General features: G+C 35.7%; 1 protein-coding gene across 1 annotated transcript in view; it reads right to left on the bottom strand.

The window, feature by feature from the left end:
• Positions 1-13,058: 13,058 nt before the first annotated feature.
• Positions 13,059-27,718, bottom strand: part of ROBO1 (roundabout guidance receptor 1) — a 645,922-nt gene continuing 631,262 nt past the window's right edge. Inside the window, exons 31-34 of the mRNA XM_035333114.1 lie at positions 25,620-25,772; positions 16,869-17,177; positions 15,373-15,572; positions 13,059-14,785 (exon numbers count right to left, since the gene is read on the bottom strand). Of these exons, the coding sequence (XP_035189005.1) occupies positions 14,771-14,785; positions 15,373-15,572; positions 16,869-17,177; positions 25,620-25,772 (677 nt within the window). The 3' untranslated portion in view covers positions 13,059-14,770. The remainder of the gene's footprint in view (positions 14,786-15,372; positions 15,573-16,868; positions 17,178-25,619; positions 25,773-27,718) is intronic.

Below are 27,718 nucleotides of genomic sequence, written 5' to 3'. Positions count from 1 at the left end.
CAGGAGCTTAAGTTCTGCTGAAACTAAGTAGAGGACTGTCTACTTTGGTATCTATGCTATGTGACTCCTACAAATGAGAAAGTCCACAGGATAACAAGTATAATTTTTCAAAATCATTTCAGAGAGGAATATTTTTCCTGAACTAATGTTATTAGCTTCAGTAACTTGAGCCTCAAGGTGATACTGACATACTTAAGCATTCAGATGTTTCAGCAGCAGAGTCCATGACCCCGAGAGATTTCTAGATAAAATTGACCTAGGCAAGACCAAAAAATCATGGACCAAAGAACGGTAGAAAAGCTACTTGCTTGCTCTACTTGTATAACTTGAGATGAATAAGCAATATTTATCCGTCACAAAGTATAATTCTGAGTGACTAAGTAAGCTTAGCGGCAAGAGATTACTTGTCATTTAGTAATATATCCTACTCAAAAGGTTATTTTAATATAGATACCAATATTACTTGGTTTGCACAGGCTGAGTGTTTGTCCTGCTGTGACTGGAACTGGGAAATAGAGAGTATAACTAGAGTCTCCTCTTACCAGCTCTGTGACTTGTTTCTGTTGAGCAGAACTCATCTTTATAGATCCTTGCTGTAGTTGTCATTTGAGGCAATATTAGGAAGGCTTGAGGGGAGAAGAGGAGGTCTTCTGCATTTTACCTGGATCTAAAATGAGATCTGCTCTGTCAGAGTTACTCTACTAGTAAATATCATCCCATATTTTCCATTACTTTTCATGTCCTGAATATAGGAAACTATTGAGGTAAGTTGTATATAATTTGGCTACTGGTATCCAGTTACTGGTATTCAGTTACTGAACCAATGATACAATCATAATAGGGTAGAATGGGAGAGAGAAAAAATGTGAGTTTTCTACCCAGAGCAGAAAACACCAAAGCAATTATTTACTGCCCTCTAGAAACTTATAATGCTCTGTACTGTTTAAATGATACAAAAATAATAGAAAATCACAGTGATAAGTAATGACTATACCAATAGTAAAATAAACCAGAAAAAAAATAAATAAAAAGTCAAAATAATGAAAAAAAAAAAATGAAAAGCAGAATATTTGTGAAGTACAGAAGTACAGAAGTAATAAGCATCTAGATAGCAAAAAAAATACATTTAGTGCTGAACACTCACTGTTATTGAAACTATCAGGAAAGATTCAGAGAAGATTTTATTATTATTATTTTATTTTTTTAAGTAAGCAGTTTTTTTTCTAGTGCAATGTCCAGATACAGATTTTATGTTCATGTGTTTTGTAGATACGTTCGTGACAGAAGACATTAAAAAAATAAACAAATTGCTAAAGTGCTTAGTGAATGCCAGTAACTTTGTACATTCTACTGATTTTCTATTTTTTAGAGATTCCATGCACTGCAGCCAACAAGAATTAAAATGAAATGTCCAATATATTAACAAATATATTTCTATTTTCACAATGTTCAAACCCTGTTTGTGTAAAAGTGCTGCGACTACTTATCAAAGATCCCTACTTTGCAAGGAAATTTACAGGGAAATATTTTGGTTTAGACAAAGCATTAATTTTTACATTCAAGTAAAGGTCAACTAACATAGCCAGATTTAGCTGTAATGAAAATGTGTTCTGCTGAACAATGGAATAGTTCTTTCCATACTCTGTGTCAAATGCCTCTTTAAATTAGCTATATTAAAACTGTAGGAAAAAAGCACCCACTAATCTTTCAACTGTCAGTTATGATAAGGAATTATTGAGATGTGAATTACAGGATTCAGACAAGAAAACAGCACCAAGCAGAAAACTCCTGAAAAGCCTGAGTTATAACTCCTGTTGTGATTGCTTAAAAATAGCAAGGGCAAAACTGATATGGGTAACATTTATAGAAATACCAGATTTGTATGTATTTATAGGATTTATAGAATTTTAGGCAATGACTTTTAGAATGGAAGTGTGAAATACTATGAATGGCTTTGTCATATTCAGTGAAGAATAAGGATACCTCTGTGCTTAAAATACCATAGTGTTTACACTACCCTAGGGGTAAGTAGTCTACTTTATTTTATGCAAACCTTTGATGACCTGTTTCCAAACTACTCCCACACAATTTGCTTGATAAGGCAGTAAGAACTTGGCCAAATTACCTATGAATGAGATTCAAATTTCATAACATTAGCATGTAATTTTCCATCTTCTAATGATAATACACTCTAAGCATTAAAAAATATTTAAATAACTATGGTCTCCATCACAAAGCACTGTGTATTATTGATAGAAGTATATCTTCTAATCGGCAAGTGCATGTTAACTGTTAACAAAAACTTACCTAAGAAATTCTAGGAAATTCTAGAAATTAAATTACATAAATATTTGACGTCTAGCTAAATAGACTGTACGAGCTACCTGCCATAGTATTTTCAGCAGAAATATAGCTATCAAACTTATACATATTTGCTGTTAAAACTGTCTCTCTGTTGTACTTTGTGCATTACTCTAGGTTATGGTTCAGTTCAGTTTTTTTGAAGAGTAGCTTGAAAGATGGCAATACTCAACTGAGTAGCCTTCCCATCATTAGAGTCTGGATACAAAGTGGACCTGGATTTTGAATCAAAACTCTGCTGCAAGGCCTCCAACTAAAATGATCAAGATTTTCATCATATTTGCATTAGTAAAAAGCCAGAAGGGTTTGGTTGAAATTATAGACTTTCCTAAGTCAGCATTTTTAAGCTTCAGTGTCTAAATATATCCATAGCTAGAAAGAAAACAGAATTATTTTGAGTTGGGTTTTATCCCCTATCAGAAACAAAGGTTAGCATTTCAAAATGTTTCCACAAATGGGATTAAACAAATAATGCTAATACTGAAGAGAATGTTGAAGCCTTTCAAATCAATAACATTTCAGTTTTACTATGTTAACATGTAGTGACAAAACAGAATTGATAAAAATGAAAAATTCAAAATGACCCATTTTGTCATTTTCAGAGCAAATCACCTTAAAAACAACATAGATCCAAAAAAATTTCACCCTTGAGTAAACTAAAGATTCTTTTTTTTTTTTTTTTAATTTTAGAATAGCAATTCCTATTATTCTAAGAATGATAGTAATGTGAGCAGTCGCCCCTCAAAAAATATTTTAAAAATAAAAAAAAAATCAGGTGTTTAATGGAACTACTTGAGATGCTCACTGTTTTGCAGTGTAATGTGAAAGGTTATCTTGTTGATAAAGTTTGTGTCTTAACACTGTAATTATTTTTAAGGTAAAGATGACAGAGTTGGAAGTAATCTAACCTAAGTTTATGCGTCAGCAGTGCAGACACCTCTATCTGATCAGGTCATCCTGTTAAAAAAGAGAAAACTATACGTCCTCCCTGCTTTTGTGTGCCCAGTTTATGCAAGGTTGTTGCCTAAACACTGCAGCTGGAATGAAAAATTCTTTTAGACAAGTTTGCCCCCTCTCTCACTTCTTTCTTTCTGCTGAAGGACACCATAAGATGTAGCTTTGCAATTTAATTAAATGTGACACGTGTTGCTATAAGCTACATACTTGCAAGTACAGTATTTACGCCAAGTATGAGCAATCCTAGAGTAATTATGGTTTATGTTTTACAGAGGGCATGTCACTTAGCAGACAAGTTTCATGAAAGGACTGAGAAAAAGAAATGCCAAAAAAAAAGAAAAGGAAATTATGGGCCAGAGGCTTTAAAGCTCCCAGCTGAATAAAGTGAAACTGGAAAGCCTCTTAATGACAGAGGAGCAGAAATGACAATAATGATAATAAAAACCTAGAGGTTAGAGCTGAAGGCCAGACTGCCAAACCAGGCAATGTGCTCAGGGTGCTGAGAGGTGATTACTTCAAGACTTGCTAGGAGAAGTGCTTTTTCCAAAGATCTGCTCCAGTGCCTTTGGGGTGTGATTCCCTTTCAATGATCCAAGCTGGATATGAAAGGCAATTTCAGGAGGCGGTTGCAGAGGAGTAATGTTTACTGGGAGGGGTGCCTGAACTTATTCATAGGTAGACTGTACCTTAAAAGTGACTATACAGCTTTCTTTGTCTGGTGTATAACATCACTGGCAAAAGCAATAGGAAAGATCATGACAGTCAAGAAAATATATAAAGATATTTTGATTGTGGATACAAAATTTCAAAAACACTTAAATGTAAACTACACTTTTTGTCTCAGAATGGATATTCAAAGTGGATGATTTAGTCCTTACAGTTGTACTAGCATTTAAGTATCATGTAACTGTAAGATATTTTAACATCCATAAAAGCATTATATACTGGTGTAAATCTCCTTTCTGCGTAGGATTCAACTATGTTATAATGAAATATTTGGGTAGAAAGTTATCTAATTACATTGAGATGTTAAAAAACTGCACAACTATCATGCAAAGAGGCAGAAAATACTTAAATGCAGTAAAGTACTAGACTAAAAACATTGCAAGAGGAGCTGAATTGCTTTGATAAACTGTATTATACTAACATGTTTTCTGCTCTCAGGTTCACATATGGCCTGAGTTCATGTTGGTGATAGAGGGAGAGACCTGCTCGCCATTAATGCAGCATCAGAGAATTATTACCAGGCTCAGCAGAGCCTTTCTTGGTGCTCAGAATCAATCTATGTGCCCTCAAGAGCATCCCAGTTACTGTGATCCTCTGGTAACTCAGACCTCTTCCCTGATCCCATGCTGATACCACTCCTAAGGCACTCTCACTCCTTTGCACATAATATAATTTACCTTCTGGTTACAGGGTATTTTATTGTCTCCAGCTTCTTGGTAACTTCAGTAATCTTACAGAGGTGCCCTCTTTTCGTCTTTTGGACCATGTCACTGTGTGTTTTTTTCAGCTTTATTTTTGGAGGCATCATCTTTTCCTTTTTCCACATATGCTCACTTCCACTTATTTTTTTCTCTGAGTTAGCTCAGACATTCTGATGGTTTTAGCTGTTATCTTTCCCAACAGATTAAGACACCTCTAGTTCAGATACAAGTGAAAGCGAAACACTCAACTTTGGATCCATCTTCAGAAGATAAGTTACTATAGGAATGAAGTTCATTATTTTCCCTCAATCCATTTAATGGTCTGAATACTGAAACCAAGTTAACCACAGCAGGTTATCTCAAACTACTGGTACTCTGCTTCAATTGCCATTTCTCCAAAACCACTAAGATAACTATTCAGTTTTCTTTTTCTGTCTTTAGATTGAGGTTTGGATGGAAAAGCCTGACTTAAGTATTATCCTCAACACCTTGCTCTGAAAGTGAATGAGATACTCAATCATTCCAGCCTGTTTCAGAAGCCACAGTCAGTGTAAAAGATGCATCTTGTGCTTTCACAAGTTTTTTGATGAGTCCAGCTGTCAAAAGGAGTGGGATTTCACTGGAATTTTATGCCAATTACACTGAGACCAAATAGAAATGATTTGTCGCATGTAAACACAACAAACAAGCTTTATTTCCACGTTTATAATAGTTCCTATTAAAAAGTTGCACTATGACATGAATGCAAATCTCTCTTTATCAAAGTCCTCCACTTTACAAGGAGCATATCTGATTAGAGATAGTAGATGTTTCTAACTTCTTATAAATTTCATCACAGCATTAGCTCCACAAATAACTAGAATTAGACACAGTGTTCCACTTATGTTTTCACAAGTGCTGACACAATTGCATTAAAATTTCTTTCTTTCTAATGGAAATATCTTTGATGAGATTACTGAGGTCTGCATCTGTTTGGGTTTGTTTTTACTGACAACATCTCTCTGGGAGCTTATGAAACTTCCTAGGGTCAGCAAATATATTCAGGCCTTTTTCTTCCTCACAGTTGTTTTCAGATGATGAATTTCCAGCATATAATAGGCATTCTTATTAATTCCTAAATGCATGACCTTGCATACTGAACTACTTAATTTCATCCTATTTCCTTTGCTCCAGTCCTCAAGGTGACCCACTCCTCCTGCACACTGACAATTGTTCACAAGTTTTGCGATCAGTGCATTTCATTTTTGGACTCTTGCCTCTGTGCCAAGTACTTTAATGAAAATGTTAAATAAAATTGCCCCAAAATTGATCCTCCAGGGGCTCCACTGATAGTCTCAGAATATCATTAGGCCTTACATTTTAACACTAATTATATTGTATTATTTACATTGTAGCAGCAAAACTAGATTCACCCCTAATGTAGCACTATGCACATATATACATAGCAAAAGACAGCCCTTGTCCAGAGGTGCCAACAACCTAAACTGACAAGATGAATGGAGACAGGCTAGAGGTAGCATTCAAAGCTAGTGTGAAACAAAAATCATAACATCATCCAAGGAATCCTGCACAGATTTGCTCAGTCCCAGTGTGGTGTTTTTGTTGCAAAGCCACCTCTCTTAAGCATTACTCTCTTTATCAATAGAAACATGACACATAAACCCTTTTCAAAGTTATTTCTACAACCATCATTCCTGAAATAACAGGTAGATTGCTTATATTTCAAAGATTGATTTAATATAATATAGTAAAAATTCTTAAGTGAATATAACACAAAGAGATCTACACTATCTTCCAGAAGAAACCAGCTATACCTTTGACACTCTTCACTTGGCCATGCACTGCACTGCAGTACACAAGTGCACAGCTGTGCACACTGCTCTGAAGTGCAGGGGCCAAGCTAAGACCACCAGACTCTACAGCTACTGTGAAAAGAGAAGCTCTTCCTGAGGGTAGCTGAGAAGGGCCAAGCTCTGGTGCCCCAGCCTGCCACTGTGCCAAGCCAGGTAACCAAGAAATACAGATGCCTAAAGCTGGGCATGTGAACATAGTTCTGCTTCATGCCGATGCGTGGGGGACTGACAGTAGTTAACAATTCATTGCTGGTTTTGTTGCTACTGCTGCAACAATATATTTTTTTGGCCTCAAAGTACTTGGTTCTCAGATGACCCAGGCATTATTTTCTGTTTTATTTATCCTGTAACTGAACTCAAAATAACCCTTCAGACCATCCTATTAAATAAAGGAAAAAATATATTTGTTTCCACCATATCAGTTTTCCTTTGATCCTTTCTACAAATCAATGGCAATATTTGAATTAATTTCTTTAAAACTTGATGAATGTATTAAATCATTTACTTTGCTATGAACTTTGTCAGTATATCACTGATAGTAATAAAATGTTCGCACTCTTACCTAGACTAACATCCTCCACAGTTTTCCCTCAATGAGAAGCGTAAAGGAATTTAAATCAGTACATATGTGATTTGCTGGCATTTAGATTCTGCATTTCCACACTGTGGGCATGATGTCAAAATGTAGTGACAGTGTGCATGCATCCAAGAAAGCAAGCCTACAAGCAGTAGGTGAAGAACAACAACAACAACAAAAAAAAACGAGACCGCATAAAATCCATTTTTTTTGTTTTCCTTTTCTTGTAGTACAGATTTATTACACATCAGTGGTCTGGTTAACTAACAAAATAAAAGCTCTCCAAAAGCTATTGAGAAACCATCTTGACTATGAACATAAAGCAAAGCTGACAGAAGTGCTCAACTACTTATGGCTTATACAGAAACATTCAAATTCAGAGTGCTTGACAGACATTAAATTAATCCCACTGTATCTTAATTCTAATTGTCACAGGGTTTCAGACTGCCCTGAGGCATATCTGCTGCAAAAGTTAAGTGTCTGTAGCACCTTTCTACCGCAGGAAATACAGTTAAGCTCCTGTTTGTTATTTTAGTGAGAAGATTCTTTCACAGTTGTTTTGCTACAGGTTAAAATGAGACTCAAACATCCTGGTTTGTATCTTGTTGCACAGTCAAGTAAAAATGGATGTCATTGAAATTTCTCATTTGAAAGTTTTATGATGATTATCATGATATTCAAAATTACAATCTCTACAGGAAAATTTCCCTTAATTTGTTTTCCTAACGCTTTCATATGCAGTAAAGTAGGAACACAACAGTGTTTACTTGTTCTTTCAGGGAGAAAAAAAAAAAAAAAAAAAAAAAAAAAGCATTAAACCACATGTTCAACATTCCCTCCCCCACCTTTTCAACTTTGCAATTTCATTCTAGGACATGCAGCATTTCTGACCAACTCCTTTCCAAGCAGTTGTGCACTCAGTCACAACTCATCACAGATCAGACGACCTGGTGGACCAAATGTTTGGTGGTTTGACACCGTGATTTCTTAGATTAATATTCTGCAACCAATAACTTCTTCAGCCACCCCACCTTACATCCAGCATCATGTTACTTCCCTGCCTAACCACATAGGCAGGATAGAGCACTAGTAGTATGGGTTCAGGATTTACTGCCTTCCTCTACTATAACCAGCCAAAGCGAGATCTCAAGGATTAGGTTCCCAATGAAGCTGTAGTTTTGCTATTGCATGGCTTTAATGGACAAATTTAAAATTCTGTCTGAAGAGAAACATTTGCAAAATATTCATCGAACAAGGCATGGAGGTTCTCACCAAACAGAAACCTATAGAGTCAATCTTCATCCTGTATGTTCTTTTTCCTTTTGTAGGAAAAAATGGTAAGATGCAAGTGAAAAGAATATTATAATGCAAACACAACTCTTAGGCTGGTGGGCAAATTTACGTGTTTCTGCCCTCCCCTTCCCCCCCCCCTCCCCCTTTTTTTTTTCCTTTTAGATATGGTACACATAACACTTGCGATGGTTCTGATGGAAGTCCTGAGGCATTCAACTTACACGAGCTGGGATGTAATAATAATATCTATATCTATCTCAGATGGATTACATGCTAGAAGTTGGTTCAAGGAACAGAAGAGACATTACACATATATGGAGCCATTTGGCATTCATATTGTTTGCATCTGCCTAAATTGATTGCTTCCTTTATGACTTGACTCCATTATCACCTTTCATTGTTGCATAATCTCTACAATTCTTTCAGGTTCTGACCAATATCCAAGCTATTGTTACAGACTTCAGCCTTATGATGGCTTTTGAATTTTAAGTTGTCTAGACCATAAAATGCTGCCACCTTTTAAATATCTGTCAATAAGAGCTATGGAAAATAATACTTTGTTTTAATTTTCATTTGTATTAGAAAGGTGAATGGGGTAGAAAGGTGAGTGGGGTACAGGCCTGGCTTGCTGCTGAGATGACTGTGACATGACCTAGTTCTGAGCTCCACATTTTTCAGGCATTTAGTAGGTATGAGAATTTCTGCTTTGCTCTGCAGTCAGCTCAGGAGACTACAATTTCTTTTGCAAACATCTGGTTCAGGAATATAATAAAATCTTCAATTCTGTGGCAATTAACATAGCAGATATAGAGGATCTTGGCCATTATTTTCATGCTATGCAATTGCTTTAGGAATACCCCGTTAGTTACAATTTGTTGAAAGATTTTTTTCTTTGTTTTGCTTTTGTCGTTCTATTCGTCAAAGCCTGTAAGGGTTTCTTTGCTGTTATCTCTTGCTGCTGACTTTGAACCACACCTGTGCTTTAATACTGGTGGGAAGCCACAGAATAAAAGTCAATACTAAGTAGTTTTATTCTGTATTTCCTGATCTTGCTCTTGCTAAAAATACCTTAAACCTGAAAAAAAAAAAAAAATACTTTTTTTTTTTATCATCATGGCTTTGATTGTCATCCTCAAAAAAAAAACAACCAACCAACCAACCAAACAAAAAACTAAAAAGCAATTGGCTCCACTTTATGCCAGATACATACACTAGAAATGAATAGGTCCTGTCCTCATCATCTCATGTGACAATGCTGAATGCCGTGGTGAATTAAAACTCCACTTGCCTCCTCTGGCAGCTGAAAATGAGCCCATTTAGTGTATATTTAGCAAGGAGACAGAAAAAAAAACAAGTATGCAGCAAGGATTTCACTCTTTTTCCAGTGTTCATTGCACTGCGATGCCTACTGTTTTCCAGCATATAAGGAGGCAATTCACTTTCAAGTCACTCCAATTCAACAGGATTTTTGTCATTAACTTCAAGGAGACTTGGATTCCTCAGCTCCCTGAGTACCCTTCTCTTTCTCCCTTGATTCCCACTCTCCAGCCTGCCTTCCCGCTTTATGTTTTTCACAGAGACTGGATTCCAGTTTCACCAATTCCATTTCATCTTTCTGAGTAGAATGGAGTATTTTTCCCACTTTCCGTATGGACATAAAATGTAAAGGGATCCTTACTGGTATGGTGTCTCAAATCTTTGTTTCTGAGATCCATGATTCAGTGCATTAAGAAGGTTAGAAACAATTAGCTTAAGAAATGGTGTTCCTAATCTTCAAATGCTTCACTGTCATAGACAGCTAATAGTGCACTGGATTTTGTGAGGAATATACTTACAGGTAATGGAAAAAACATCAGATACAATGGGGGAAAAAAAAAAAAAAAAAAGCATTTTCTGAAATTTTCAGTTAGTTCAATACAAAATGACACAGAAGGATTTGTTTAGCAAGGATGACATCCATGGCAACACTGGAGTTACTCATGTGTGGGTTTTATCTGTAAACTTCAAAGATCTGTAAAACATACTTACCGTTTGAGTGTTTGGAACCCTCTTAGTTCCTGACTTTAGCCTCAGAAAATACAAAACTGTATACACACATAAATCTGCATTTGCAGATAGCAGTATCTTCATGTGCACATATTAAATTATGCTACTTTATACATAAGCAGTAGGATTTTCATTTGCAGAGAATTTCCAACTCTAACTCTTTAATATAGGTAAAAGTAATGTATAAAAACATGTTATCCACTTATAATAATCTACTTTGATTAATTTGAAAGCTTCACTTAAGCAATATAGCAATTTTAATTTTTAATAGGTGGGTCTATTGCTGACAGGAAGACAATCTGTTAGGAGCTGTGCATACAGAGGCTGGAGACGGGATTTTGAGAAAAACATTGCAAAACAGATGTTATTATTTTAGGCAGATCCTACATTTTTCCCATTGAAGTCCTTTCTTTGTTTATTTAAGTTAATTGAATATGGAATACTAAAGTAGAAAATGGCAAATGTGACATTTTGTTTAATTGTACTGGGTCTGGCTGGGATGTTAATTTCCCTGCAGCAGCCCATACAGTGCTGTGCTCTGCACTTGTAGCTAGAACAGCAGTGGTATCACACCAGTGTTGTGTCTGCTGCTGAGCAGTGCTGGCACAGCATCAGGACTTTCTCTAACCCTCCTAAGGGGTGGGCAAAAAGGTGAGAAAGAAACATCACCAGGGCAGCTGACCTAACCCAACCAAAGGGATATTCCATACCATAAGATGTCACACTCAGCAATAAAAGGTGGAAAAAGGAAGAAGTGGGGAGGGGTGGGCTCTCGTTGCAAAAACATCTGTCCTCCTCCCGTACACCGGCTACGTGCATTGAGGCCCTGCAGCCTCAAATACTAAGGCCCTTCAGCACACAAATACTAAGGACTTTTCTATTTGCTTTCTCTAGGCATTAGTCTGGAGACAGAGCATAATTCAAAACTCTGAAAACTACTTTCTTCTGTTCTGTTGGATTGCCAATCACTAAATAATTTTTTTTATGTAAAATAGCAAAGTGAAGATGACCTAGTTTTACTACACCTGAATGCTGAAGATCCAGTCAAGCATATACTAACAAGAGCTACAATTTTAAGACCAAGTGGCTGCATACAAGTGGCTTCATTACAACGTTTAAGGTAAGACCATAATGTACTTAGGACCCAGCATAGGTGACAGAACTCTGTGACGAATCTATGACACTTTGTCTCAAGATATGACTAACACCGAGTGAAAACAGCAAACAATCCAAATAATTTCTTATGGAACACCATAAAACTGATTTATACTAACCCTCTCTCAAAAAGTAAATAATTGGGTGAGATTTCCCACTTACCATTATTAGAGGTCAGAGCTATACCTGGAGCCTGACTTCCAGTGAAGGTACATAGACTGATTGACATTGGCTTAAGATCTGCTCTGTGGTTTCCAGGATTTCACCATGTCAGTAAAGAACAAAAGGATTTCCAGTTATGTAAGGCATGCAACAGCACTGTTTCTGAAAAGATATACCTTACAGAGTTATACATTCACACACTACAGCTGCAACTAGGTCTCAGTTTTGTGATGCACCACTATGCCCTAGGAAGCAGCTTTTGTGCCAAGTCGCTGACATCCTTAGACCTTCCTTAACTTTTACATTGGTCCCTACACCTTACTATAGCAATGGCTTGAGTCCACACCATCAGACAGTTCCCGGTGTCAGGAGAGACAATCAGCTGCTGAAGTGGCCTGTGGTCTTCAAATCAACCTCTCCTGCCTCCTTTAAAGGAAGGGTGCAGGCCAGTTGGCTGTCTCCTATCTGTCTACAGGCTCTTGTCTGGATTATACTGGTAGCTGTAATGCATGGTGATCTGAACTCAGGCATGAAAACTGAAGGCACCTCCAAAAATACACAACCCTTAAGCAAAATTGAAAGGTAATATTTAACTTATTCTACTACGTTAATACCTGCGTTGAAGCAACAATTAGCAAAGAAATGATATTTAAACTTAGGCCTGATTAAACCGTTAAGGTTCTAACAACCTTCTGTGACAAGATACTTGGTGCTGTAGTACCCAGTAGCATCTGTGGATCTGGCTCCAGACTGTTTTAAGCTCTTGGAAAAGATGAAATATGGCAGTCAAAAATAGAAGGAGCAAATGGCCACAGAAGAGGAGGGCAGCAGGCGCTCAAGAAAATTTGTATTTGTTCTGACCCCAACAAACATATGATTCATAATATTTGTTCCCTTTACATACTTGGATCTTATTTCCTTTGTAAGAAATGTATATCACCCCTGAGGTGAATGCTTTTGTTGGTACAGATTTTCTTCACCAGCTCCTGGAAACTGGCAGATGTTTTAATTATCACAGTTCATAAAGGACCCAGGAATCAGATTTTCAAGGTAATCAATCATAATTATGCAAAATCTTAGGCTGTATCCAGCTCTCCTGTTTTGCTTATGCTACTACGTCTCAATGATTTCAATGGAGCAGGTTCTGATTCATGTTAATAGAAAAAAAAGGTCAGAATTAGCCTTAAAATTAAGTTTCAGGGAACACAAGAAACTACACAAGAAAGATTTTGTATTTGAGAACATTTTTAATAAATAATGTGACAAAAATTACTTTTCTGATTATTGGATCCTCAGTATGCAAAATTATGGCTAAAATATGAGGTTTCTTACATGAACATAATGAAAACATTAATCACGTGGATTGTTCCTTTAGTACTGCACATCCTTTCTATGTAACCTTTCTTTAAAAATTAGCTAAATGAAAAATTTCAGTCCCTGGTAAACACCAAAACACTTTTTTTTTTTTTTTTTTTTTTTTTTCCATTGGGGCTAGTCCTGATAGCTGTCAATAAACAAACACACATTTTTCCATTAGCACCAATGACAAAGAAATTTTATAATTACAAAAAAGATCATAAAATCTACAGACAGAGGACATCATTTGGCAAATTCAATGCAACTAATGCCTCTATTTCAGCTTTAATGATAATAATCCAATGTTGAGAGGCCACAACAAAATTGAGAATTTTTCTGTAAGTCCAGGAAAAGTGAAAAGTGTTCTGATTATGGCCCACATTTAGGTTTGTTACTTTACCATCTGTCATCATTCAAATATTCCCAATACAAACATAGAACATTAACAAAAAAGATGAAAAATATCCCAAATGCTTAACATTTTCAATAAGAAAAAAAAAAAAGGTTAATAGTTACAATGGTTTACAAATAAAGTTTAGTGATTGTGCTTTTAAAACCAAAAAAAAAAAATAAAAAAATAAGCAGTGCATTACAAAACAAAAACAAAACAAAACAAAACAAACCCATAATCGCCAAGATCAAACTAAACTTGTTTAAGTGGCACTTCTTCTTTAAGGTGAATTGACACAAGTAGAGGTCTGAGATTTGGGCCAGTAACAGTTAATGACATTATCCGATCTTTATTAAAAATGTCCACTGATTTTCTTGCTTATTTTCATAACCATTGTTGAGGCGGAGAATTAGAAAAGTTTCAGATAAACTTGCTCATGCCATAATTAGACAAACAGCATTAACATTGGCTTATCTCCCGCCCATCTCGAGGGACATTTTTAATAAGAATGTACTTAATGATGAAAATGGAAAGACAAATTAAAGTACCACAGGGGCTTTAAAATGAGTAGGTATTTACAATAAGAGCCACCTCATCTCAAACTGATTTCACGTGTATTTGTAAAACTGTATCTGCTGCAAAAAGTTAGCAGAAGACTGGCAAAAACCAAGATACAGTCTTTGCTGAAATTGCAGGATGTCATTTGCGCTAACTGCAGACTACAGTAAAATCCCTAGAATAAAAGAATGCTCTGCATGATGTTCTTTGGGGAACTATTTAACCAATGCTGTATTACTTGTAATACTATTGATTGGCTCACTGGTGTACCAGTAGTGTACTAAGCACTGACTCTCAGGGAAGAGATCCGGGGATCCCAGGCTTCTGCTCAAATCCTGAAGAAGCAGCTGGCCTAAGTATCATGAAGAGCAGCTTACCTGCCTTCTTAGGCAGCAAAGGTGATGCACTTTGCATTAGGGAATAGGCAACAGCCATTCCTAATAAGGAGGGTTTACAAAGAAAGAGTAAAATAAAAACTAGCATTCTGATGGCATGAAGAAAAATGAAAAATTGTACACTCTGATTGCACTGAACATTATTTCTGGCGTCAAACATCATCAGACTTGAGGCATCTTAAGTGATTTTATTTTTCTGATTAGATTTTAAAAGCCTGTTACAGTACATGTTGTTGTCTTCAGCTTTCTGTTTCCTGTATTAAAAAGAAAAAAAAAGAAAAGAAAAAAAGAAACTAATGACTATAGGTTAGATTCTATTATTTAAAGTTTTTTTTCGCATGCTTATTAGAGATTTACCTTTAAACGATAATTACTATTTCTAATTATGTGCATCATTATGACTGCATGTTGCACACCGCTTCTACAATCAGGATTTAAATTGAATGAATATCACGAAGCAGAAAAAAAATAGTATCTTATAAAACCTAGAACTAGAAACTTTCAAAAAATGTGAAAGGCAATGACAAGGTATTTGCAGATGTTTTATTTTCACTATTGAAAGGATGTGGATAATGTAAAGTGCATACTTAAGTACACTATTTCAGCAAGTTCTGTTCGATAAGTTTTAGTGTGGAGACAATTATAACATGCTACATCTTGGTTTCTACATTTCTGACACATTCTTAAAATTTCTTTTCTTGGATTGTAGATTGTTAATAGACAGATAAATGTATTGATTTTCTAAAGAGAAATATTTATTGTCGAAAAGTGTTTTTTCTTAGAATCTAAGAACAGAAAATAGCCTCATTTTATTTATGGTCAATGATACAATTGCATTTACCTCCATCTCGTCTTCTTCTTCTTCTTCTTGTTCATATGCTCCCAGTACTTGCATTTCTGCAACATTCCTTCGGGCTATATTTGCTTGATCTGCCCTCTGTCTACCTCCTGATCCTCTTGAAGACATAGAGCTGGAGGAGCTAGGATCTCTAGGATTATTTGATGTCGGAAATGTTGGTCTAGAATACGGCAGGATGTCCTCTGCATAATAAAATATATATACAGTTATGTTTACAAATTCAGAGATACTGTGATCCTAAAATTTCAGCATACAGTTGATTTATTTTACTTTTTATGATCTTCGGTAGGTTTAAAGTGATGCCTGACAGGAATATGAAATACACTGTTTCCATAATAGCATTATAGAAGCTTTCTTGAGGAAATTTATAATATTCACGTAGTAACATTCACCACAGAAAAACTAATTCAAGATTAATGCCCACTTCATTTCAATTTATGATCCCTGGTCTGTGCTCTACAAGAAAATTAAGAAAAAAAGCCCTTGCATTATCTTTTCAACATGACCAAGTAAGAGAAATGACAATACATGCATTATATTCACTAGAACAAGGACTTCACTGCATCTGAATATTACAGCCTGTATTTCTCAAGTTGGATTTGAAACAAAATTAGCAGGATGGATCTCAGTGCCATCCTCAAATGCAACCTTCTAGTAACTTTTCTCTATAGTAATTCACTGTAATCTATAACAATCTCTCACTATTGTACCCTTTTAACAAATTTACTACCCAGTCACACTTATACTGACCCCGCACACTTTTTGGAAGAAAGGACCAGGTGTTTGTATGAATCTCTGCTGAAAGACTTAGTGACCACTTGGCAAATTCCAATAATCATGTTTCATTCACTAGTAATCTTACCAACTTCCATTAAAAAAAAAAAAAAAAAGAAAAAAAAGAAAAAAAAAAAAGAGATTACATTGATCAGGTCTGATACATATAATGCCACGTCAGTTACTGTTTATATCTAATGTGTCACTACTGTAGCATTCTTATTTTTAAACACGATGAGGTATAATTCTGGAACTTTTCTCCTTTACAGATATTAGATAAAAATGGGCCAAGCGCCAATTCTTTGGTAGAAATATTTGCCTTGCAGACAAGCTGTCTGACTTCACTCAGTTCCCTTTTAAATTAGATTGTAATTAGATGTAACTAGATTCATAATCCATGGTAGGATTCAGAATTCAGGGCAAGGTCCTTATAACTCTTAAGGAATATTTCTTTTTGGGCTTCTTTGGTGTTAGCTTCAATATACAATGGATGTATATGGAGTGTAAGGTAGAAAATCTATGTTTTTCATACGGTTACATTTTATGTGATCTGTATTAGTACTGTATATTGAGAGATAAATGTTGACGATTCTGCAGATCTACTTTTATTCACACTGGTAGTGTGTGAGACGTAGGAAGAAAATTAGCCTCTTCCTTATGATCAACACATAGTACTTCATTAAATCCCAAACATGCAAAATAACCTTGAAGAAGATGAGTTTTTGCTGGTGTGCCTTCTCGTTTTGGTGTTTTATTTCCTCGCAATTTCCCATCACTTTGCTGTTCTTGTGATTCTCTCCGCTCTCCTGAATTTGCCCGGACATCTGAATGCTGTCTCCCATCCACTCCGTCCCTCCCCTTGTAGCTTGCTCCTTTCCTTTCTGCAGATCTGTCTGTCCTTGGTTCTACAGAAGCCAGTTTTGGCAACATGACAGGCCGCACCTCCAGCTGTGATTTGGACTGAGCGGTTGGTGATTTTATAGCTGGAGGTGGCACAGGAGGGGGTGGCAAGTCTATAAAGTTAAAAAAAATAATAATAATTAAAACGACATCACACATTAGTAAAATTAGAAATAATATTTAACTTCTGCTGAAGAAATAGATGCTCCATTTTTAGCCCTCCCTCTGCCCTTCTCTCTCTACCCGAAGAAATATTATGTTACTCTTACAACTGCTGACAGGTATTTTTCCAGACCCCAAGCTTTAATAATGCAAAGTAAAGACCTCTCAATGCCTTTTTGAATCACAATATTTGCTTAAAAATAATTACAAAAAGGCTGTAGTAATCTTCAGGCACTTGAGTATCAGCACGTCAGTTATTATCTTTGCTGGTATTTACCATTTTGCTAAATCCAACCAACAACACATCAGTTTTCACTACAGTTGTTCAAGATCTTCAATGTACTGAGTGTTAAGTTGTCTGGGGATTAGGAGTGTACAGACATGCTGCTGATACATGCAGGGATAAACCGTATTAATTATTGCATTCATCTATTGTTTTTGTCTATTTTCAAGATGATAAATTAATTTAAAATATATGTTCTTGACATCTGAGTGTATGTCATGAGATTAAAAAAAAAAAACAAAACAAAAACATCCTATCAAAGAAGTAACAAGTTCTCAGCAAGAACAGATACAAGAACTTTTCAATTTGCCCCTTAAATTAGTACAGTACACATTTTACTTAGTTACTTTTTTCTATTCCTGTAGTAAGACTTAAAACTAGAACATGCAAACTGTTCATCTGGAGATAATAGTGCTCCGTGGAATACAAAATGTGAAGAAAAAAGATGTAAAAGTCAAACAGGGAAGCAACGATATAAAAGTCATTCACAACAAAGATATAGGAAAAAATTACATGCATATAAGAGAAAAAAAAAGTTTAAAAATAGGGAGATGGGAAAGATGTTTCTGAGGTTAATACTGTCAAATGAGGCTGCTTAAGAAAAATGAACAGCTCTGTTAATTAAAAATTATTACTTCAGCATTTTGTAATAGCAAGCATTCATTCTTTCCACTTCCACAAAAATCTTGAAGCAGCTGTGGTTTTTAAACAGCATCACTACATATACGCTAATTCACAGTCTATTCAAGAGAGCATCTCAACTGAAAACTAACTAAATTGGCCCAAGAATAATTGCAGTACTCCTGCATAAGAAAAAAAAAATAAAAAGGAATCTAACATATTTGTATAAACTGGGATATGGCAGATGGCAGAAATTTCCAAGAGGTTTTCCAGGGACACAGCACAAATGAGTTGATCTAGTACGCTGAAAAATGTAGCAATGCAGAACTCAATACTGTATGCAACGTAAGTAGACACCATCCTCCACATTAAAATGGTGATATTACTTGGAATTGCTCTTGACCTGTTTTAAGTAAGACTGATTATTTTATCAGCTATCAATTGGACTGGGATGATGAGGAAGAAAGATGTCATGGAGTACATTCTCTAAGTTTGGGCATACTTCAGGTAAATGAGATCTGTAATATCATTCTTGTTAACTCATTAACTCCACTGTCTTGGTAAAACCAAACCAAACCACCACCACCACCAACAACAAAAAACCTCTGCTTGTTTTAATATTTGACTTGAATAAGGGGCCAAATCCATTTTACAAGAATCTTAGCATCATAGAATCATAAAGGTTGGAAAAGACCTCCAAGATCATCTGGTCCAACCCTACCACCCTATCACCCCTACCTAACCCTAACACCCTACCACCAATATCACCTATGAAACCATGTCCTTAAGTGTCAGGGCCAACCTTTCCTTGAACACCCCCAGGGACAGTGACACCACCACCTTCTAGGCAACCCGTTCCAATGCCTTCCTGAGAATAAATGTCTCCTAATTTCCAACCTAAACCTCCCCTGGTGCAACTTGAGGCCATTCCCTCTAGTCCTATCACTAGTTATCTGCAACAAGAGGCTGACCCCAAGCTCCCCACACCTTCCTTTCAAGTAGTTGTAGGGAGCAATGAGACTCCAGACTAAACACCCCAGTTCAGTCATCTGCTTCTCACAGGACTTGTGTTCTAGGCCCTTCATTGGGTTCACAGCCCTTCTCTGGACATGCTCCAGGGCCTTGAAGTCTTTCTTGTACAGAGGGGCCCAAAGCTGAACATAGTACTTGAGGTGTGGTGTCACCAGAGCAGAGTACAGGGGGACGATCACCTTCTGGCCCTTCTGGCTACACTATTCCTGATACAAGCTGTTGGCCTTCATTGGCCATCTTCTTTCCTTCTGTTCCTTTTACCTATGCAAAAGTTGGACAACTACCTATATATTCTTTGCAAATTCCACAGGGTAGCTTGTTTATCAAACATTGGCAGTTAGGGGAACATCAGTTTTAAAAAGCAGCTAAAGGTAAACATTTGAATACTGACATGTACTCCGAAGAATCTACTTAACACTCAACATTTGCAGAGGGCATTAAGAAAAAGCACTGCCATTTCCAAAACTTGAAAAGACATAACATAAATTAGTTGGGAGCCTACATATACTAAGTGGATGAATCAAAATAATTTTATTTAAGTACTGGGAATTACTAAGACTACAAAGTAAGAACAAAGGCAGATCTGTGGGCAATGGATTGGATTTATTCATCTGAGGGAACTGTAAAGAGGCAACTTCTCATTCAGTAAACATGAACAACAGATTTTGACAAAAAAAAAAAAAAGTACAGAATCAGTTAAGATGCATTCCTTTGTCATCCACAAGTCTTTAAATGTGGTCTATGGCGATAACCTCAGTCTAATACACAACTTTAGCAATGAAACTCTGTAATTCCAGATATCAGGGTAGCACTCAGACTACCTCTACTATGCATCTAAAAGTTCCTTGTGAGCTCTAGCCACAGAAGAGCAAACCAAAACACCCTCACTGCAATGCCCAGTGCAGCAGATGCTGATATTCACTTTGTCAGGTTTGGACATTTGGATCACAAGCCTCCATAGCCACATGAGCTTAAGCTACCTACCCCAAAAAATGTTGATCATAAGAAGTACATATAGAAATAGAGGATTGTGGGAACCCTGTCTAGGACCTCAGTACAGGGCATGATACATTCCATGAGAGCCCTGTGCGCCAGACTGTATCAGGTCCAAGCTGAAGCATATCAAGCACAGTAATTGTTCTTCAAAAACAAAGCTGAAGATGGTGATGACCATCTTTTAGCAATTATAGAACTTGCACAAGATTTTTTAAAAGATTTTTTAAAAAGATTTTTTTAAAAGATTTTTTTAAAAAAGAGCAATGACAAACTCTGACTTAGCCTGAGGAGATTCAAAGTATGTTTTCCTTTCTCAGAAAAACATTCTCCTTACAACATGTCTTCTCTCAGAAAAGGACACACTTAGTCACAGGTGGAGGAAGATATTCAAATTCTGAATCTGTAACTCAGAACTGTAGGGTTCTAGAATGACAGAAGTTCATGCAACATCTTGTATCTTACATTCCCTATTGTCTGTCTTTATTAGTTACTGGAGCACTGAATTGCCCGTCTTTTTGAGCCTACTGATATAGAGGGAGTTTAGGTACTTAACATCAGCTTTTTCAGTCAGTTTTGGAGCTAGTCTCCAACAGTTCTGGCATGTCAAGGCACTGGCTGAGTACCAAAGGCAAGGAACCATCATCTTTCCTGTAGCCTATAAAATATAACCTGGAAATACTGTATTCAAGAATCCTATCCAGCTACACAGGACAGTGAACAAAGTGGTATTAAGTCTTGACTGTAGAAAGGAAAGATGCATTGATATAAAAAGTTTCATAAAATAGCAGTAGCTCTATGGTACAGTAATAACTACAGAAAAGTGATATTCTCTTTTGAGAACATTTTTGCAACCTGCAGGGAAACTATAAAAATCTTCATTATAACAGAGTACTCCTTACTGAGAATGATTCTGTACAGAGGAAAAAAAAAAATAAAAAAATGAGGTCAACACTATTACACCTCTGTGGAATTTATTTTAACAGCTCAGATCACAGAGAAAATCCAGATTCAAACTGCCTCCTCTAGCACAAACTGGCACACTTATTGAAAGAAAAATGGAAGCTTCCATTGTAAGGAATAAAAAATAAATCACAGAGCAACGTTAAACCAATATAAAGAACTCAGAAGTATTTAATAAAGGTCAGCTGTACTCACATGTTTCATTCATGTTTCTTTATTATTGTTGTATTGCTTCCCACTTGAAAAAACAAACAAACAAACAAAAACAAAAACAACCCACAAACAAAAGAAAACCAACAATTAATGGATGCCATTTTATAGCATGCATTCTCTACAGGGGAAACCCTCTGTATATGTCTTTTGAAAGGACTGATGACTGTTTTCAAGAAGATTCTAAATGAGAACAGACACAGAAATCATGGGAAAAGCAAAACATCACTGGGGAAAAATAACCTACTACACTAGTTCTGCACTGAAGTGGAGAAACTACAAATAAGCACAAAAAGATGAATTGTAAGTAATGACAAATGAAGGAAGAAGGCCTTATTAGACTACTGTTTTTTTTTTTGTTTGTTTGTTTTTTAAGTTCCATCAATCTGTAGATTCCTACAGTCATATTCTGAAGAAAACAGCAGTGTTATATAGATTTGATATACTACTTGAGAAGATAGAGTATTGCATAATTATGCAGGCATGCAAAACTCAAGATTTTTCCTGACTTAGTGAAACTCAGATAATTTAAGATTCTTAGATATGTAATAACTTCAGCTAATATTATTCATTTTCTGAAGTTATTTTCATGCTCCCTCTTTCAAGAAACATGGCCCAAACTATACGCAATAACTGGGTGAATAGACACAGCAAAACCCAATATGATGTATAAAAGGAGTAGGCTGATATTATTATTATTATTGCCTGTATGTATATTTACATGATGTTTTTATCAAATCAATTTTCAGTCCACAAAACTTCCCTCCGTAACATATTCAACATCTGCAAACATCTGAATCAGAAGGACTACTAAGAGACCATATATATATATATATAATATTACTATTCCATAAGAAGCTTGTTTTTCATAGAGATAAGAAATGCCTTCCTACTTATTTTTTACCTTGCTGAAATTTGAGTGGAGTAATTTTTTTTGTACTGCATAGGCAGAGGAAGGCATTGGTACAAATGATGTGGGCATGCATAGTGGTTTACATTTTAAAGTGCAAATTCAGTTAAATATCTGGCAAACATTAAATTGCCTTTTTAAAAAAATTCAGCTGCGCTAATGCCATGCCATTGATAGCACAGATAAATACTCAGTTGCAGGCTTGAAAAGTTAATTGTGAAAACTTTAGTATTTTTCCTTTGACACTAAGAGACTTAGAATCAGGACTTAAAATCTCATGTGAAAGTGTCTATGGTGTAATGGCTATTGAAAAATTTACTGAATCTAAGCAACGACAAAGGACTTTTATCCTTTTTTTTTTTTCATCTACATTTATCTACAATTTTGAAGATTGTAATTACTGTTGAATAAATTCAAGACAGTTCAGAAGAGGTTTTCATATATATTATTTTTTTAAAAAAAGATAAATATTCTTTTAAAATTTGTATTCTTAAATCTAACATGTAAGTAGGTGAGATGAGGTTGACAAGGTGCGTACATCTGCTGGTTCTTGTAATATACCCTTAGTAGGTAATTCTCTAAAAGGCTAGATGAAGAGGAATTAAAAATTCATACATTTTAATCCTTACCACAATGAGCAAAGATTTTTAGCAACAAATATGGAGAATATTTTACTGCCTGGACGACTGTCAAAGAAGAAAACAACCGAGTTAAAATCCCATCCCACATAGAGGAGAAACTAATTTCAACTAATGCTACCAGAGAATACAAAATTGCTAATAAAGTGAAGGATAGATCAAAGAGCACTCCTTTATTTTTATTTAAAAAAAAAAAAACGGGTTAGTAGTAGACCTTGTACTGTTACATTAGTAATAAACACACTTTCAGAAATGCCTATCCATTTCCCAATTCTTGCTGTATCAAGACAAGAAATGCAGAACTTTATAGGATGTACATACATTTCCGCTGACAATATTCTTAGTGTTTCAACTGTTCATGCAAAGACTTGATTTATTTATACATCCTTTTTGTCAACTAACTACAAATTCTTTCTAACACATGGATTTGATGAAGCTGATAGCAAATACTAACTTAGGCAGTCTGGAAATAGTAGAAAATTATTTGTATGTGAAAGTAAATTACATTTTAAAGGCCAAGTAAGTAACGATTTAATGCATTCTTCTCTTTTTACTATTTATTTAATGACTCTGGTCACCAATAAATGCTCAAATGCAGAGTATCTGCTTTCCTCCACTACAAACACGTATGCTCACCCACTGAGGAAAAAAAAAAAAAAAGATAAAATCTTTTTGCACTGATAAAATCTTTTTTTTTTTCTAAAAACTTTTTTTTTTTCTATCAGACACTCCTTTGTAAAAAAGATAAGTAGCATTGTGACATCAAGCCAATAGAGAAAACCTAAGTAGATCTGGGAAAGGTCATTTGTGCTCAAATGTTTCACTCACATCTGCATATCACTTTTCTTCACTTAAGGAAAACAATTAGTAGATGTTATTTTATAGCTAATTCTAAAGGGACTGTATGCTAGCTGTGGCTATTAAAGTGAATGGTTATAATCTTCAGTAAGATTCCAAATATGCTTATGTAAATCGATCGAGGCAATAAATAATTAAATAAATAAAAATAAAACCAAACAAGATCTTCAGCCTTTGAACTGGGCTTTATTAGTTCTGCAGAAATTAAAGCCATAATTTGCCATTCTCTGAATGTGCACTGTATTGCACATAAACCGGTTAGCAGAAATTCTCATCTAATTAGAAAATATGCTGAAGTAAGTACTTGCTATGCAACACAAAACAAATATTGATCACAATTGTCAAATCTGTTGTAATACCTAACCACAATGTTCTATGATTTAACTTTGTATAATTACTTTCACAAAAACCTGTCATCAAATATAGGTCCTCCTCTAATTTATCCTGTGTTAGAAGAAAATGCCCACATAAAGCTCCTGTTCAGATTTTATTTCTGATGTGTTGTGTTGATATAAAGGTTTGAAGCTCAGCCAATTATTCAGTTAAGAGCATTCTCCTCTAGATAGTGAAAGTGGATAAAATGTCCATAAAATCTTGCAAAAATGCCATTACAAGGGTATCATAAATGTAACATTTCTGGGACAGTTTTGGGATTTACACCTTGTGCTGTCCTTTCACAGGAGCAAACATGCACACAACCACAGTAATAACCTCTTGAAATCAGATAATATTCTAACAGCTCAGTCTCACTGACAGAAGAGGCCTGGGTATAAGCCAAGAGGCCCAGGTGCACTGTGTCATGCCAGTATTTAATGCAGTCTAATATCAGATAGATGCTAGTGAGAGAAAATACTCAGAATAAAGTACAGATAATAGCATGGACAACCACTCATTGCTAAATTACTTCTGCTCATCGTGCTGTGAGCTTTGTATTAAATTTTTTCGTCAAGTGGCAGGAATCATAGGGAGAAGTGGCTCGAAACTCCCTTCTAGTAACCCTGGATAAGGATCTATAATATTAGGCTTTCATATGATAATGGCAAATGATGCCTCTCTTTGAAAAATTTCAGTCTGGTAATGAAAGTCCTAATCAGATTGTTGTTGCTGAGAACCAGGAGGTGGGGAATGATGCTTTCTTTCCCCTCCCCCCATTAGCAAATTTAGCAAACTTGACAAGATGGGTTAAGTCTTTGAGAATTTATCTTACATGAATTTCCAACAAAGCCCTTGGGTTGTTTTATAAAACTGGAAGGTAGTGGTTTAATAAAAGCTGCACCACCTGAGGCATTTTCATTAAAGGCTCTCTCTAGACAACATCACAATGTTTGCATTATCCTTCTGTGGTCCCAAGAGAATACAAGCACTACCTTTTCAGCAAAAGTTGATATTGTGTGTGAAGGCATGAGAGAAGATGATTAGATTTTGCTTCTACTCACAAAGTAACTGTTTGCAAGAATGCTGTGGCCAGGATTAAAATTCATCGATCTGTGTCCACCATTTGCATGATAAATTGTTTTTTAGAGGAAAAAATAAGTTCTGAAGGTTTTAATATTTAGTCATGGGAATGATGATTCTAATCCTAACCACACATTATTCTCAATGACTGTACTATTTATGCTATCTGGGCTCTTAAATAATGACAGTAATTAGCCGATTAGGACACTACAGAAAACAGGTGCAAGGCTGTGGAGTGGAAGCATCAATGTACAGTATTAAGGAACTATGGCATTTAAAATGATTAATCCGTTCAGTGTGTTTAGCAACAGGAAACACAAATCACTGAATTCTGAAACATAATGTTATCTCTGTGGAAAAATTTCACACACACACAGAATGGATATTTAGAAAGGTTCACTGATGTTTTCACCCATTTTGGTGGACTCACCATCTGTGTAGACTTCTCTGCGCAGATGTCCTGGCTGGTGCTTTTGCTTTTTGGCAGGTCGGACCTTCTGTATTACAACAGCACTCATGTTGCTGTCGGTAGAGACAGGGCTGGTTGGTCTAGGACAGTGTGATGCATGAAAATGTCTACGGCCTGAAAATTGTTACAGAACAATAGCTATTATTTTTTCTCATGCAAAATAAGACATTTCATGTTTTCTCCTTTTTTTTTTTTTTTTTTTTTTTTTCACAAGACCTATATAGCTACATGGCACTTGAAATCACAGAACACTGTTAGTACTGTCATCCTTACTGTAATCAGTTTTTGAGTGAGACATAACTAAACAGAAACATTTGCTATCCTGTTAACAGAAAGGCTGGCTTAGTTTCACAGAAATTATCCAACCGGTTTGTAGTGGTAGCTCTTGCTCCAGGAGTCTGAGATCCATATACAGACAGGCTTCCAGCCCAGCAGGCTTCTATAAGCAACAAAATGTTTCACTCTCAAAATGGGTTTCAACTCCCCTGGCTTGGAAACTGCAAGTTATTGAGTCTCTAGCAGGCCTTAGCTACAGATGCCCCCAGCACTGATTTGAGTGAGTTACTAAGAATGCATCAGGGATATATGACTATGATTTTATCAGTTTATTTCCAGTTAAGAAGTGTCACATTTTTAGGATGTGCAGTCAGGTACAGATAATATCAATACATAAAAGTCACTGTATATCATGAACTTGACTGTGAAAAGATGTTTTCTAAATATATAAATGTACACACACACACATATTTATATGAATGTATATGTAGAAAATGGGTGAAATCCTGGCCCCATGGGTATGAATGGGAGTTCTGCCACCTACTTCAATTGGCCAGGATTTCATCCAGAATTACTAAATTACCTCCCCTCTCACTCCTCATGATGAACAGCTGTGTGGAAATGAAACAAAGGACTGTTAACTCAGAGAGGATATGAGAAACAAGAGAGGAATGCTGCAAATCCGTGGAGTCAGTGCGGACACAGTTGTGACAGCATCCCTCTCCTCTAGGTTTGGCAGTTTAATAGGATTGGCAAAACATTCACAGATCTGCTTGAAACAAGCATTATGTACTGTGGTATTCTTGTTTCTTAGACAAAGTATAACAATAACTATCAGGCCTAGTCAAGTTACTGATTACCAGTATACAGCCAGTATTACCAGTAATCAGTATGTTGTAAAGCATAAATATTTCAAATATTGCATTTCATATCTCCAGAGGTGATTCAGGATAAAAAAAAAAAAGAAACATGCATATGGCCTTGCTATGTATTCGTAATCTATCATCTAAACTGTAACTAAACATCTGTCAAATTAAGAAATCAACATAAACCCAGTTCATCTCAATAATACAGCAATAAGAGCTTGAATAGCATTCTCCAAAAGATAATAATGAAATGCAAAAACATACTTTTTTTTTTTTTTTTTTCTATGTACAGAGGAAATAAGACTCTAAAGGTTTAATATTTATATTGAAATTTCAATACAGAGGGATTAAATCTCTCATGAAGAGAGTCTGGGATAGAATTTTGTATTTTTTTTTTTCCTTTAACAAAAACAATCCTTGTTAGAAAGAAACAGACTGGAAACTTTTCTGAAAGAGTAAGGGAACACATAGTTAAAATGAAAGTGTCAAACTTTTGAAACTATCAGTAAGTTTTTTTTTTTTTTTTTTTTTTCCACAATTCATTGTCACAGGAAGTATTTGAATATAAAATGTGGCAGTAATTTAAAAAAAACAGTCATGAAGGCAGTGAGCTTGAAGAAAAAAATATCATAACAAAATTTCTCATATTTATCCTTATCACTATGTCTAACTAAGTAGTTTTATATGAAACAGTTGTTTCCAAACTTTGCTCCACAGCTTTGTAAGTCATGCACAGCTAGGCAAGACTGTGCTAGGCTCATTCAATTCTGGCTGGAAATCCACAAGCAGTGTTGAGGTTTGGCAACAATCAATGAAACTAAAAAAGATTAGGAACTACTTATGTAGAACAATACAGAGCAGCACTTTATTTGAACTGTTTCAACAGAAGTACTATTCTGCCTCTTCCACTAGTGAGGA

This window comes from Oxyura jamaicensis, chromosome 1 (assembly GCF_011077185.1).
Source record: "Oxyura jamaicensis isolate SHBP4307 breed ruddy duck chromosome 1, BPBGC_Ojam_1.0, whole genome shotgun sequence".
Lineage (NCBI taxonomy): Eukaryota > Metazoa > Chordata > Aves > Anseriformes > Anatidae > Oxyura > Oxyura jamaicensis.
Note: the sequence above shows the minus strand (reverse complement) of the source record. Positions and strands in the feature narration are given on the sequence as shown.